The sequence below is a fragment of the Astatotilapia calliptera genome, chromosome 9, assembly GCF_900246225.1.
Source record: "Astatotilapia calliptera chromosome 9, fAstCal1.2, whole genome shotgun sequence".
NCBI classification, from domain to species: Eukaryota; Metazoa; Chordata; class Actinopteri; order Cichliformes; family Cichlidae; genus Astatotilapia; species Astatotilapia calliptera.
Window position 1 is genome coordinate 14,574,952 of NC_039310.1, and position 14,508 is coordinate 14,589,459.

At 43.3% G+C, this 14,508-nt stretch overlaps 1 protein-coding gene across 5 annotated transcripts; it reads right to left on the bottom strand.

The window, feature by feature from the left end:
- Positions 1-248: 248 nt before the first annotated feature.
- oplah (5-oxoprolinase, ATP-hydrolysing) lies at positions 249-14,146 on the bottom strand. Of its 5 annotated transcripts, XM_026180235.1 has the most exons (29): positions 14,074-14,146; positions 13,493-13,678; positions 12,121-12,321; positions 11,701-11,892; positions 11,168-11,282; positions 10,176-10,299; positions 9,642-9,837; positions 9,245-9,410; positions 8,876-9,014; positions 8,615-8,682; positions 7,841-8,016; positions 7,625-7,750; positions 7,414-7,526; positions 7,157-7,327; positions 6,253-6,390; positions 5,887-6,025; positions 5,436-5,548; positions 5,024-5,175; positions 4,778-4,938; positions 4,575-4,676; positions 4,313-4,487; positions 3,873-4,057; positions 3,484-3,630; positions 3,239-3,373; positions 2,951-3,100; positions 2,578-2,735; positions 2,330-2,490; positions 2,108-2,205; positions 249-913 (listed from the first exon to the last, which is right to left on the bottom strand). In XM_026180235.1, exons 3-29 carry the CDS (start codon positions 12,289-12,291, stop codon positions 761-763), a joined length of 3,924 nt encoding a protein of 1,307 aa, XP_026036020.1. In that variant the 5' UTR covers positions 12,292-12,321; positions 13,493-13,678; positions 14,074-14,146; the 3' UTR covers positions 249-760. The 5 variants fall into 5 exon arrangements, with proteins under 5 accessions (XP_026036020.1, XP_026036019.1, XP_026036022.1 ...); XM_026180234.1 differs by having other exon boundaries at positions 13,493-14,140; XM_026180237.1 differs by lacking the exons at positions 13,493-13,678; positions 14,074-14,146 and adding an exon at positions 13,377-13,483.
- Positions 14,147-14,508: the final 362 nt, after the last annotated feature.

Genomic DNA, 14,508 nt, shown 5'->3' on the forward strand with positions numbered 1-14,508 from the left:
GATTTTTTTTGTGGCATGTCAGAAGTTATCCTAATCGAACTATTTTCATTAACTATCCACGATCCAGGTCAAATAATTTGAGCCTGCACGTGCCTGGATCACAATTCAGTTTAGTTTCAATGCATTCGAAGCTTAAACTGTCCTCATGAGTGAAGTTTGTGCGACACAATGTCGTGTCATTTGAAATTTTGAGTAAATCTGTGTGTGTGTGTGTGTGTGTGTGTGTGACTGCTATGGTGCAAAAAAAATCTTTTTAGTAGAAATAGAGTTTATTTGTCTGATTTGTTAGGACAAGAAAAACATCTTGAAATCGATATTAGACAAAAAAAAGACTGAGGTCTAAATTAATGCTTTTTGAAAAAGCATCAAATGGAACTAAACATTAAAACTACTGAGTAGATTCAGTATAAGAACAGAGCGATGGATATGCGACATATAATAACTGTATGTCCGTTACAAAGGTCCTTTGATGGCATATTTAGTCTGGTGAGGACAGACCCAGCCTGAGTTATTAGTATTTAGCCAACTTCCCTGCAAATGTAAGCACAGTCTGTCTGTGTAACACGCCACATGTGCTGCATCTTTTAAACACGGAAACTACAAAAAAAAAAAAATCTTTTAATGGTGTTCAAGTAAAAATCTGAAATTCTGACAGCCTGCATGTAGGCTTGAAATCCTTTTTACTCAGTATGTGTCTCGCAAATATTTTGCAGTACAATGACAAAACTGTCTTAACTCTTCCTCCTTTTCTCACGTCTTTTCACACTCCCTCTTGTGCCATTCTGTATTCAAAGATGCTACCCCTCTCGGAGAATGTCTCATTCAAGCGCCTTCGCTTGGTCTGAGGCCTATTGTTTGCTTCCTCTTCTTTTCCATATCCACCTCCTCCAGGGGTGTAGAGGCAGAACATGTCCTGTTTGGGGACACACACAAACACAAAAGCTATGATGAAGCAACAGAAGTACCACAAAACGAAGCTCCTCTAGGTGTTCCTTAAATTCTGGAGTTTAAACTGTATTTTTAAGTCAGGAGTCTCCATAGTGTAGAAAAACGACATACTGTTGTAACTGCAGTTGTTTTTCTTATGTTAAGATATCTCCAGGATTCAATGTGCAGTTGCTTCTGTGCAGTGACAAATAGGGAATGTTCACTGGTCTGGACCACTTAACACTAAAGTGGGCTGTACGTGACCCATGATGTAATATAGGTTTGACATCTCTGCTCTGACTGGACAGATGTTCAGTTTCTCTGGTGCATACAATTTGTTTATCAGCACATTTTTGATTCACCAACATTAGCTTGTTATTTAATATCAAAGTGAATTATAATTTAAGATAGCTGCGCAGTTCTGGCTTTAAATGCATCACTAATCTGCCTGCACTGCTTTCTCATGTTGTCATTTCTTTCCAGCCTTTTGTGAACCGAGTAGCTTCTTCTGTCATTCTGCCTTTCAGGCTCCCATTCATATGACCCACTTCCTCCCGATCTCCATCCGAGCCCTCCACCTGCTTCATTTCCACTTCCAAGAGGAAACTGGACTCTGGGTGTTCCTGTCCTACTTCCTTTAACTTGGAAGTGGCCAACCCTGCTAAACACAAGGCTTAAAAACCACCAAAACAATTGATGTTGCCTCCATGATAATAATTGATGGTTTTTCAACCACAATAAAGCCATGTCCTTAAGTTTAACCCGTTTCAGTTCTGCCACTTTTATCTAAATTGCTCAGTGACTTCCCCCTTCTTTCTTGTCTGTCTATCTTCCTTGCTTCAGTATCTAATGAAGGCAAAATGACCCCAAAATAATCTAAAAACTAATAAAAATAAAAATTGTAACAAGAGACAAATGTATTTTTCATGAGTTTACAGTAAACAAGAAGTAAGCTCATTTTCCTATAGAAATCAATAATTCAAGACACCTCAGATATAGATTTAGATTGCTTTTTGCAACCAGAGCCCACTGATGGCCGCTGGCTTCAACTTTCTGTTGTTTTCAGACTTGGATGCTACGGCCATCTTGTATATAGTTATTCTGGGCTGGCATTTTTTCTGTGTAGTGTCATTATAAGTACACTAAAGCACGACGGTGCTTCACACGTGCACAGCCTTACCCCGGGGTCAAGGCTGACACTGGTCTTGGCTCCCAGGTTGAGGACTCTGCCTTCAGCTCTGTGGAGGTGGTTCAGCCCTGCTACACCATCATCTCCCCCTGACCGCCAACAAAAGATTACATTTTTTAAGATTAAGTAAGGAAAATGTGAGCATTTAGACTTTTTTTTTTAAATTGTTGAGGACATTGGGACTGTCATCAGGCTTTGATATTGAAAATTTACCCCGGAGGCCATAGGGGCGAGTGGATCGCCTCTCTGTCAGTACGGACAGAACAACCTTGTTCCTGAACAGAAGTTTACGAATCACACCGTCTCCACCGCAGTATTTCCCTGCACCCCCTGAGCCGGGCCGTAGAGAGAACTGCTCTAAAACCACTGGATACCTGAACATCAGAAGGACACAGACGGCATTCAGATGAATAACAGAAATGATATCATCACACGACACAAATCGTCAACTTATATCCCACCTCTTCTCCAGAATCTCTGGGTCAGTGATGCGGGTGTTTGTCATGTGAGTATGAACTCCACTCCGCCCGTTCCAGCCCGGCCCTGCCCCAGCTCCTCCAGCAACTGTCTCATAATAACCAATTTTCTCACTTCCAAATGAAATGTTGTTCATACAGCCCTAATGGAAGGAGCGAAATAAACAAAACGCCATTAACTAGTCAGTTGAATGCCAACGCATTGTGTTTCACACCATGTCAACAAGTTGTTTACTCTACAGGTGGAAAACATACAACAGTCGAAAAGCGGTACATAGCTATCAAATGTATGCTTCATCACTCAAGCTTCACAGTAGAAACATGCATTTTTGCAAACATATTTTGGAATATCATTTACCTGTGAGGCCGCGCACACCTCAAACGCCTTAAAAATCACATCAACCACTCTCTGGGATGTGAGCACGTTTCCTCCAACCACAGCTGCATTCTGGGAAGGCTGGAGGATGGACCCAGGAGGGATGATGACATTGATGGGTGCGAGGCAACCCTAAACATGGGAAAAGAAAGGTGGTCAAAAAAGCAGCCCAGATGAATCACGATAGCCCCCCGCCCCAAAAATTACAACCAACATTCAAACCACGAGTTATTCAAAGTGAGCCAAGAGCTCCTAGAACTGGATTTTTACCTGATTGAGGGGGATGTCCTGTCCAACCATGCAGCGCAGGCAGTAGATAAGTGCAGACAGGGTGATGGCCCGTGGAGCGTTGCAGTTCCCCCACACCTCTGTTCCTGTCCCTGTGAAGTCAAACACCGCACTGCCCTGTAAAGAAGGAGGTTCACACATTTAACCAATCACAGTCCTTCTTGAAGAGCGGTTTCTATCCCAGCTTTGCAAACTAATAAATATGCTGTGTTACGATTCCTCCTCACCTCTTCTTCATTAATCTGAACCCGCAGTCTGATTGGTGTTCCGTCGTCCATGAAATCCTCTGACTCCACCTCCAAGGAGCCCGTCTCCTGCCGCCGCCGCCGTGCAAAGTCTCTCAGCATGTCCCTCACCGCCAGTTCTGCGTTGCTCTAAAATGCACAGAGGCTTTACAACACCCTCATAGCCCATACTTTTCAGAAATAAGAATACTTGCGGCCACCAGTGCTACCCCTCATCGCCTTGTTCTCAAGTTATTGCATTCACAAGATTTTCAGAAATCTTGACCTCTGTGCTTCAGGTCAAGGTCACTGAGATTTGAAATCATCAACCTTTTGAGGGGCAAAAAATCAAATTTTTCTTCTTTAAATTTTTGCTTGTAGCAACAGTTTACCTGGATGTATCCCATGTAGGCCTGAACCACAGCAAGTCCATAACTGTCAATCAGCTCTCCCACCAGCTGGCTCCCTCTCTGATTGGCCGCCACCTGAGCCCGCAGGTCTGACAGGTTGTCATGGAGATTTCGAGTCCCAGAGCAGCCTGGGTATTGGGCTGGAGCTATCAGAGCTTCAGTTACAGCTGATACAGAGAGATGGGAGAGGAAGTAAGGGGTCTAGAAAACAAAATGAATGCTAAAAAAATAAAATAAAATTGTCAACAGAGCAATAAAAAAACAACAACTATTATTTACTAGTAATTTTAAAAAGAAAGAGTCCTTTAAGTGCCAAAGAATGACTCTTTATCTTAAGTTAAGTGTCATCTCTTGATTTTCTATGCTCTCTCCTTTCAGAAGTGTGTCACATTCAGGTCCTGACTCGTCTCCTCCTCACTTACCTTCTTCCTGGAAGACCCCACCAGTGACAAGCTTAAAGGAAGTGAAGACAGCGCCCTCCTGCTGAAGGGAAGTGGAATGGGGTGGCATGGAGCCTGGAGTGATGCCACCTATGTCGGCGTGGTGCCCCCTGCTGGCCACAAAGAACACAGGGCCGCTCACTCCTTTTCTAAACACCTGAACAAGAGAGAAAAAAGGCAATGAGGAAAGAATAGAAGAAGAATTTGAGGGAAGAAATAGTGTTGAAAAGCGTGGTGGACTGACCGGTGTGATCACTGTGAGGTCTGGGAGATGGCTGCCCCCAGCAGATGGGTGGTTACTCAAAATCACATCCCCTTCTTTGAGCTTATTCCCAAGTGATCTGAGCTGCTCACAGAAGAAAAAAAACAACATCCTTTTGTCATTCAACGTGTATGGCCACACTAAGAAAAACTCACTCACACATGGCTGGACTGTTCGTGCCTCACCTGGTACTGGACAGTCTCCTGCATGGCTCCCAGGTGGACGGGGATGTGAGGTGCGTTGGACACCAGACCTCCATCCTGTCCAAACACAGCACAGGAGAAGTCAAGTCGCTCCTTGATGTTCGTGGAGATGGAGGTTCTTTGCAGAACTCTGCCCATCTGCTCTGTAGGGGAAGACAGAAGAGGTAAACAGGAAGTTCATACTCTTCAACAACCTTCTTCCTCATCTGATTTTGCATGCTGGCATACCCGCGATGCTCATGAAGCGATGGGAGAAGATGGAGAGCTGCACTGTGTTGAGCTCAGTGCCGAGGGCGCAGTGAGGGTCTGAGCCTACCGTCATGCAAACGTCACCACCTTCTGTCAGACGAGCCTCACAACAGGGCTCCACCAGGATGGTGCTGATGGAGGAAACCGGAGCAAATCATGTACAAAGTACAATACATTTCAAAATCAGCACAGGAAATTAAAAATCACATCCACAGAAGTAAAAACTGCTGAAACAAGGACCTCAACTGATAACGCAGAGGTTTAATTTGCTTAATTTAAATAGATTTTAATGTCCTGAGTTCAAAAAATGCAAAAAGGAGAGCATAAAGAATATAAAACATTATTTAGATATGTTTAATTTGGTAGTTGTCAGCAAAAAGCAAATGCCTGCCTGTTTTTGTCAATGATGATGGCTGGTCCCTGGATGCTGTGACCACACGGCAGCTCCTCCCATAGATACACACTGGTGTCGACGTAACCGCCCTCGAAGTAACACTTGGTTATCTACACAGAAGAGCAGAAACAGAGTGACATGAAATAAATGTGCCCACAAGTTTAGGTAAAACATCAATATTACAATGATGGAACAGAACATTTGTCTGTGAACATCTCCCACTTCTCCCATGCTGCTTTTTTATGTTCACCTGCTGGTAACCACCTTTGTTTTATTAAAGGCTCTTTTTTTTCAGCTTCTAAAAACTCAGACGTGGTCACAGCTTGAGCCGGTGACCATGCAGCGGCCCAGGTTTGATCGTTTTTCCTTCAGGCCTTGGTGAGACTGCCTGCGTGTGATCATGTCTGATAAGTGATATATGTGGTACCCGGTAAGTGACTCCATTTACCGTGGCTGGTTTGGCCTGTCTGTGTCCCATTTCTGCTTTGTAAACTGATGTAATACCAGATTGCCCACAACCCCTCACTCTGATGTCATCCACCATGATGGGTCTGTCTGGGATGGTGAACCCGAACTCCTTCAGATAACTGTAATAAGAAGAAGGAAAAAAAAAGAGTTAAGAGGAGGAGTAAGAAATCAAGGGTCCTGTGTACAAATGTCATGTAATATTTTCTCCTAAAGATAAAAGAAGATGAACAACAACAGCCAAAAATATAAACAAAGTGTACGCAGCAGTGATTTAGCCCTCTGAAAGCGAAAACATGTAGCAGCCAGAAGCTCAGGACATGAATGGGTAAAGAGAAGAGGAGCAAACCGTTTGGTGAAGGCACTACGAAAGTCTCCGGCTCTACAGGACCGGGCGTTGCTGGGGTATCCGGCAGCGGTAACCATGAGAGCGCAGTCCGTGCCCTCGTAACGCATGTGGAGGAAAACCTCGGTGGTTATCTGACCGCTGAAGCGGACGACAAACAAGACTACTTTAGTCTAGCGGCTACGATTGTTCAACAAACATCATGACTTCTTAACATTCACGTCTTTGCTTTTTTCACTTTAACAAAATGTAAGCAAGGCCACAAAGTCCCTTTTTCATTTTATTATTTGCTTTTAAATCTTTAAATGAGTTGGTGCCTCCTTAACATTCATCCTTTAAATTATGCATATCCGAATTGAATGGACAGAAACTTTTATAGTCACCTCTACTTGTTTCACACATATTCATACTTCACTTTATTCTGTGGATTTAAGAATTTTATATACAACCCCCGATTCCAAAAACGTTGGGACCCTGTGCAGAATAAAGCTAAAAACAGAATGCAAAGATTTGCAAATCTCATAAGCTCATATTTTATTCAAAATAGAACATATCACATATCAAATTTTTAAAGCGAGAAATTGAGAAAATGAACCATTTTTACAAAAATATCAGCAAATTCTGATTTTTATAACAGCTACACGTCTCAAAAGAGGTGGGACACAGCCATGTTTACTACTGAGTAGCACCTCCTCTTCTTTTAACAATAGTGTGTAAACATCTGGGACCGGAAGAAAGCAGATACTGGACTGCAGGCACACCAGTTTAACATCCAGACTCTTCTGCTATAAAGCCATGCTGCTGTAAAAGCTGCAGTATGCGGTTTAGCTTTGAAAGTTGACTAGCATGCCTGGAGTCTTACAGATGTGCTTGACCCCAGCCCATGTATTGTTTTGTGGTTTCTAACCTGGTGAAGCCTCGTGCACGGAGTGTATCGTGGCAGCGTTTGGATAGCTGCTCAACCCTTTGATCAAGCTCACTGAAGGACGCCGGCTTGTACTGCAGAGAGCACGGCTCCTGCACCTCCTCCACCACATCTGCTAGAGCCAGACCGTACGCTGACAGCACGCCGCTGTACCTGCAAATCATAAACACGGGCAACTGCTCACTCCGTGGCTCTCAGCTGTCTTTCACCTCTAGTGAAACAGAATCTAGAAGCCTTACTTATGTATAAAGACAGTCTTCATCCCAAGAGAGCGGGCAATCGCACAAGCATGTTGACCGCCTGCCCCCCCGAAACACGCCAACACATGCTGAGATGTATCGTGGCCTTTGGCCTGCAAGAGTGGAGCAGGTGGGAAATGAGTGGGAGAGAGAACAACAAGATGATTTTTTATGCTGAAATGTAGAAAACACAGTTTAATACCAAACATACCTGTGTGAGAGCTCTGATTGGCCGGCACATTGCCTCATTGGCGACACGAATGAATCCCATGGCAACCGCTTCCATGCTCATCTCTGATTGTCTGCTGTGTGAGTGGTTGGCCCCATTAGCATCAGCCTTCAAATGAAAGCACGAAGAGTATTTAAACCTAATATCATCATAAATATTTGAACTTACTCCACAAAGTAGTCCAGTACATATCAGTGCCTGTGATTGGTTTGAAGACAGGAAGACGTTGATCTCTTCAGTGAGTTGACGGAAATGCTTCGTGGTCTCTTCCAGGGACAAAGGCTCATTCTCTTTGGGCCCGAAGATCTTTGGGAAGAAGGAAGGGATGAGACGACCCAGGGCTAAGTTAGCATCTGTCACAGTCAGAGGTCCACCTGGGAAAATACCACAGCACCCGACAGGGAATCAGGTCTCGGTCTGTTTTTCAATAACCCCATTGTTCTGAGTTTTGAGTCAGCGTTAGCGTTCAGTGCTTTACTTGGCACCGAGGATGGTGGTATCTGAAATGAAGCTTAAGGCTAACCAATGAATCTACAGGGAACGTCAACAAAGAAGACTCCGATTTCTTTTTGTTAACACACTTTACAGTTCTGACTGAGAACTATGAGGCAAGTTTGTGTTATATCATCTCAACTTTGGACGTGCCAATTTCCAGCCTTCTGACGCATAAATTGGATGATTAACCTCGGGAACAGGACAGGAGAACAAGCTCCGTGCCAGTGGGTGCTGGACTCAGTATAATGATTTAAAAAAGAGAAAAAGGGGAAAAAAAGAGCTGAAACTGCACAATTAATGGTTCACTAGCTAGAGAAAGAGAGAGAGAGAAAGAAAGAGAGAAAGAAAGAAAGAAAGAAAGAAAGAAAGAAAGAAAGAAAGAAAGAAAGAAAGAAAGAAAGAAAGAAAGAAAGAAAGAAAGAAAGAAAGAAAGAAAAGCTGGCAACAGTAGAACATGAATAACGGAAAAGCTGTTACCTTTTCTGTAGCAGGCTGGTCCTGGATGTGCTCCTGCAGACTCTGGTCCAACTACAAACATCCCTGATCTGGTAGGGTTAGAAAGAAGATAAATACAGAGAGTAGTCATTAAATAAGAAAATAAATAAAATATAAAACAATCAAAGTCAAAATGGGTAATATCACAATTACCACATCATCACATTATACTGGTATTATAGAAGATTGCTTGCAAATATGGAGCTAGTCCCACCGTCCGTTACACAATTTGTGCAAACTTGCCTGAAAAACAGTCGCGATCCTCCGCCTGCAGCCACAGTGTTGATGTCCAGCTGAGGTGCTTGCAGGGTGACTCCAGCTGTGGTAGCCTCAAACACATGCTCATACTGGCCTGCATACCGACTCACATCTGTGGACGTTCCTGCAGACAACAACAAACGAGAGCATGTAGGCACGAAAAGCTAAAGATAAAAACCAAAGTTAAAAACATCGCCCAAAAGAGAAGCGTAACTTTACTCCATAGGATCAGAAATATCAAATCCTGGATGTGGCACATGGAAGACAACAAACTGTATGAAGATCACACAAAAAGACTTCAAGACAATATCCAGAAGATGCTCAGTTGTCTCCTTTGCTCCCACATACACTCACCGCCCATGTCAAAGCCAATCACAGGCTTTTTCTCCATCTGGCTGTAAGAGGTGATGGCGTATCCCACCACACCTCCCGCCGGGCCGGATAGAATAGCCCGTGAACCGCAGAACTGCTCCATGGGAGTCAAGCCTCCATCTGACTGCATGAACAACACATCTACATCCTGAAGACACACAGACATGAGAGGTTTATGTTTTCAGACTAGTTTAAAGGTGTGGTTAAGTACATATTTATATGTGGGCTGTATGGTTGAGAGCTGCTGTTTGTCTCTGGTGGTACTTAAAGGGGTGGTGGGAGAGTGTCTAACTGAGAGGAAAAGTACTTATGCATACAATAGAGTTCTGAAAATTGTCAACCCCTGAAACATATCGACTGATGCGCGAGAAAAACAAACCTTCAGGCCATCCTTGAAGCCCGAGGTGAAACCTTTTAGATACTGGTGAATTTTGGGTGTGAGGTAGGCATCTGCGCAGACTGTATATCCTCGAGGCACCGCCCGCACCATCGGCATGACCTCACTGGAAAGAGACACCTGGCTGAAGCCCAAGCGACGAGCCAGAGAGCCCACTGCTTTCTCATGCTCGGACCATCTGAAGCACAGAGAGAAAGAGACGTAATCCTAGAAAGCAAGTGAAACATTAAACTCTTACGTAATTTGTTCTGCAGTATAATGTGTTTGTCTTATCACTTCAGTGTCCATTGATCACCTTTTTCTTAAAGCAAAGAACACCAAGTCTGGGCTTTCAGTGTGACATGTGACAAAAAGCATAAAATGAGAACTATTGGGTACCGAGATAAGAGATAAGGCTGCTGAGGTATGACGTCGGTAGACCGAGGTCTTATTTATAGAATGGAAGCAAGTTACTGGGAGAGGACAAGAGAACAGACTAGGATCGTGAGTAAATATTAAAGAAGCTGTAATACTGACGTGTACGAGTGCAGAAGAAGGACAGCCAGACTGGTGATACCACGGGCCAAAACTCCTCTCAGGTCCTTTTCTACTTGCTCCAAGTCTAACTCCTTCCACACCTCAAGGGAATCCCCAGTACTGCCTGGGAAAGACACACAAAGGGATTAGTGGGATTAAGTGAAATTATGTCAGTTAAGGCTTCCATGTTTGAACCAATAGCCAACAGAACTTATTTTCATTACTTTCCTCACTCTGAAAAAATAAATTCAAAACATAACTCTCACCTGAAATATTTTGTTATATATTTAAAATATTTACACACAATGCCAAAGAAAATCATTGTGCTTCATCCAGGTGTTTCCACAGATTAGATGTGTTGCCATGCTTTGCATTTTGCATTAAAAATGCAAAGCTGCATTTTGCACTTGAACCATTGTTTTGCTTGTTGGGCAAATGCATTATTATTGTATAAATAATGGGCTATTTAGTGCTTGTTAGCTTGTTATAGCTGTCAGTTTTTCAAGGAAGTCGAGGTAGCTGAATTACTGGTTTAATTAACCTCATGATTTTTCAGTCTGTTTAGATTGACAAGATTCCACAGTTTGTACAGGCACCACACGACGCTTTGTGGAGTGGCACAGTCAGTGTGAAAGATGGGCGTACCCACTGTTCCACGTTCCCACTGGCAGTGCAGTTTATGAAGCGTACTGAAATGGGACATGAGCATATACCTGAAGGATTCTCCTTTCTGACTCCAGTAATTTACAATATAGCATGAAACCAGTGACTGAGCCCATGAAGTCATCAGTTCACTTTTCAGATGTGGAAATTAGATCTTTGGGAGTAACAACAATGCTTTAGCTAAAGGCTCACACTGATACTGATAACCTGCTAATGTTTAAAAGGTATAATATTAGGCAATTCTGGATGGACTAAAAACCTGAAGCCACATACTGCTAACACGGCAGAAGAAATTAGCAGTAAAGGGAGCGCACAACTGCCCCTCGCACCTGTGACAATCCGTTCGGGATCTTTTCTGGGCAGCTGACAACCATCTTGCCTGAGGACGACTCGCTCGTCCACCTCGATCACCTCCTCGTACAGGACGTCAGGCACCGCGACCTCCTGTTACGCACGTGCAAACACAAGGTATACCAGCTCAAAGCGCATGTAGTGGGAAGAGCCAGAAAGTGATAAACAATAACAGTAACTGCTTTTACCAGCTAAGGCTTCAGACTGTTATGGTGCAAAAGCTTATCAGGTTTAGTTGGTGTGTTCTGCTGACCTTAAAGGTTAAAGAAAAAAAAAAAATCTATGTACAGCACAGTAAGCCACAGTTTACTGATCCGTAACCTGAGCTTTACAGATAAGCGACCACTTAATGTGTTAACTCTACAGCTAGCTCAGGGCAAACTCCAGTACTTGCCACAAGCCTGAGCACAACGAGATAATAACTAAACCTTGCAGAGACACAAGCCGTGCCTCACACTACTAATGAGCACCACATGCAGTACAATCACTGGTACAGGCTGAAAAAACAGACCAAGTCAAACAGCTTTGGCCTGGCCTGAGTGCCAATGTGCAGCAGGTCCTTGAATCCCTTTGTGACCAGGAGCGCCGTCCTTTCTCCCTCCCTCTCCAGCAGCGCGTTGGTTGCTACCGTAGTCCCCATTCTGATCCAGCCAATCAGAGAAGTGTCTACAGGCTGATCGCGGGGATACGCCTTCCCTGTTTCCTGTCAAGAAATGCAAACATCAGCATCATATACAGCTATCCCTAGAGATAATGTATGGATATGAATGTAGTGTTGCTCAATATTACATATCGTTTCCACATTGAGCCGCCTATTCTGCTTTTTTTGATACATGCTTATTAATAATCTATAAAAACAGTGAAATGACAGCCAGTATGACAGCAATTAACCTGATATTTCCTTGGCTGAAGGTGGACAGCACAACATTACCTCCTCCAAGATTCTGCGGATCCCCTCAGTGGGAGCATCTTTGTAGTTCTGGGGGTCTCGGGACAGCAGCTTAAGGACTCTCTCACAACCATCGGGCAGCCGGGCGAACACATCGGTGAAGGTGCCACCCCGGTCGATGGCAAAGTCAAATTTCCCCTTAGTCTCAGCCATAGTGAAGAAAGTAAAGTGCCACTCCCAAGTCTATAATAAGAAAAGAACAGGAGAACGTGGAAGTTAAAATTATTCATTCAACACTGTGATGATACAGGAGCAACTAAGGAACCTTTAATTTGAAGGAGAAGGAACATTTCTCGTTTAAAAAACACCACCTTCTTATTTTTAAGCCAGCAGCCTGCCACCATGCTCACTCCTTCACTCATTTTCCTCTCTCTGCTAGACCTCCAGGTTTTTCTTTGTTTATATGACTCCAGACTGCAGAGACAACACATGCATTCCTCTCTCATAGTGCACCGCTAATGCATCTGCAAAGTTCATGCATGGCTACCAAAGTTACTATAGTTTCACATTTTCTAATTAGTATTTATCTCATTTTTGACTTTTTGCTTTTAAAACAGTTTAGTTTCCAGAGTGGATTTCCTTGTTTCGGTTTAGTTTTTATTAGTTTTACTCTTTTTAATTATTATTGTATGTCTGAGTAAAGACTTATGAAAATCAGTACAGGTATTACAACAAACACAAACGTCTTATTTTTTAAGGCAGCTGTCTTATAGACACCCAGTCTCTAGAAATATGTCCATCAATGTCCACATCAGCAAAGGTGTAACAAAACTTTGACCAAACTAACTAAAACTATGCATATTATCTCTCTATTTTTCTAAATTATAGTTTTCTTAGTTGTAAAAATTCACAAAATAATTTCAGTTAACTAACTTTTTTAAAGTCTACGATTAATAACTACGCTAACCTTGATATCCACTTGAACTTTGTCCACACTACTGTGCAAGGTGACGCTTTACGCGCGGTAAAGTCCCAGAAATGTAAGTTTAAACAAATGTGGTGATCATTTATACAAATCTAGACTCCACTAGGTCTTTACAGAAAAAAGGAAGAGGTGATCTGATGCTATTACTTCAAAATGAAGCGAACAGACGTGATCAAACTGCACTAAGTAGGACAGTAGCATGCATATTCCAGAGGAAGCATGCAGGAATATCACAGACAGGTCAACCAGCATTAAGAGACAGAAATCCTTACAAACTCTGCCCGAATCCTTCAAGAGTGAAGTTTTTCTGCACCTGAGATATATGCACATCTTAAACCGATGCGAACTGAGCTCCATTGCATGCAGCTCACAGCGTGAAGCATGCCGGACACGAAGCAAAGCAGCTAGTAACAGCACCGACATACTCACCTGTGCGCCGGGCACTGCTGCTGCACTGCTAGTCTGCTAATCTCTGATAATCCGACGTCGGTCAAATCCTCCTCCCATAACCCCGCTCTGCCTCCTTTTCCAAGAGAAACAACGACGAAGTAGCTCCTCGGTGCCGCTGTCCGGTCTTAACTCCGCCTCCCCCAACTCTTGAAGGGAGATCGAGGTCTATAATTTGAGCATATCGAGTTCCTGGGTGAAAGTGCTCGCAAAGAAGAAGGGGGTGTGGAAAGTGGGACTGACTTTGCGCTTAAACGAACATCATGTGCACTCGAAAATAAGTGCTTGTTTTGTTTTTTAATGCTAAACAGCAACAACAATAAAGCACTATAAAATGTGACAACGGCGATAAAAGGCGCGCAGGAAGTCCACTGCAGGAATGGCGAACTGGAGGAATAACCTTGAAACCGAAAGGTGATTAAAGGGTTTTTGCTGAAAGAGTTTGTTGTTCTGAAGTGTGGTCCCATCTGATTAAATACGCAAATTGTAACATTAATAAAATGTGATGTAGATGTAATAAAATACTAGATGTAGATGTTGTGAAGGCGGATGAGGTTAAATACCCGGGATCAAGCATCCGAGGCAACACAGTGCAGAAGACAGGTGAAGTAGAGAGTGCAGAGTGGGTGGAGCAGGTGGAAACGACTGCTATGACGTATGGTTTGGAGATGGTGGCACTGACAGAAAGACAGGAGGCGAACCAGCTTCACCTGAAGTGTCAGAGTTAAAGATTTGAAGATTGTCATTGGGAGTGAAGCGCAGTTTGGAAGGGTCATGGATGTAGTGAAGGAGGAGATGCAGAAGGTTGATGGAGGAGCAGCATGCTAGAGTTAGGTGGAGAGATGGGGAAATAATCCCCTAAAGGGAGCAGTTGAAAGAAAGGGATAATGTTTTTGTGCATTTAAGAAGACATGCAGAAGTCACCAAGTCTTCTCTTTGGACGCTACAAATAGCCTTTGAATATTTACAAGCTGTGAAAAATTTACCCTACTAAAGGA

Coding starts and splice junctions, on each gene's coding strand:
- oplah (XM_026180233.1), bottom strand. CDS start 12,584: ATGAGAGAGGAATGCATGTGTTGTCTCTGCAGTCTGGAGTCATATAAA. Junction 9,838..10,175: donor CTTCTTCTGCACTCGTACAC/GTCAGTATTACA, acceptor TCTGTGCTTCAG/ATGGTCCGAGCATGAGAAAG. Junction 914..2,107: donor GTGTCAGCCTTGACCCCGGG/GTAAGGCTGTGC, acceptor GTCCCCAAACAG/GACATGTTCTGCCTCTACAC.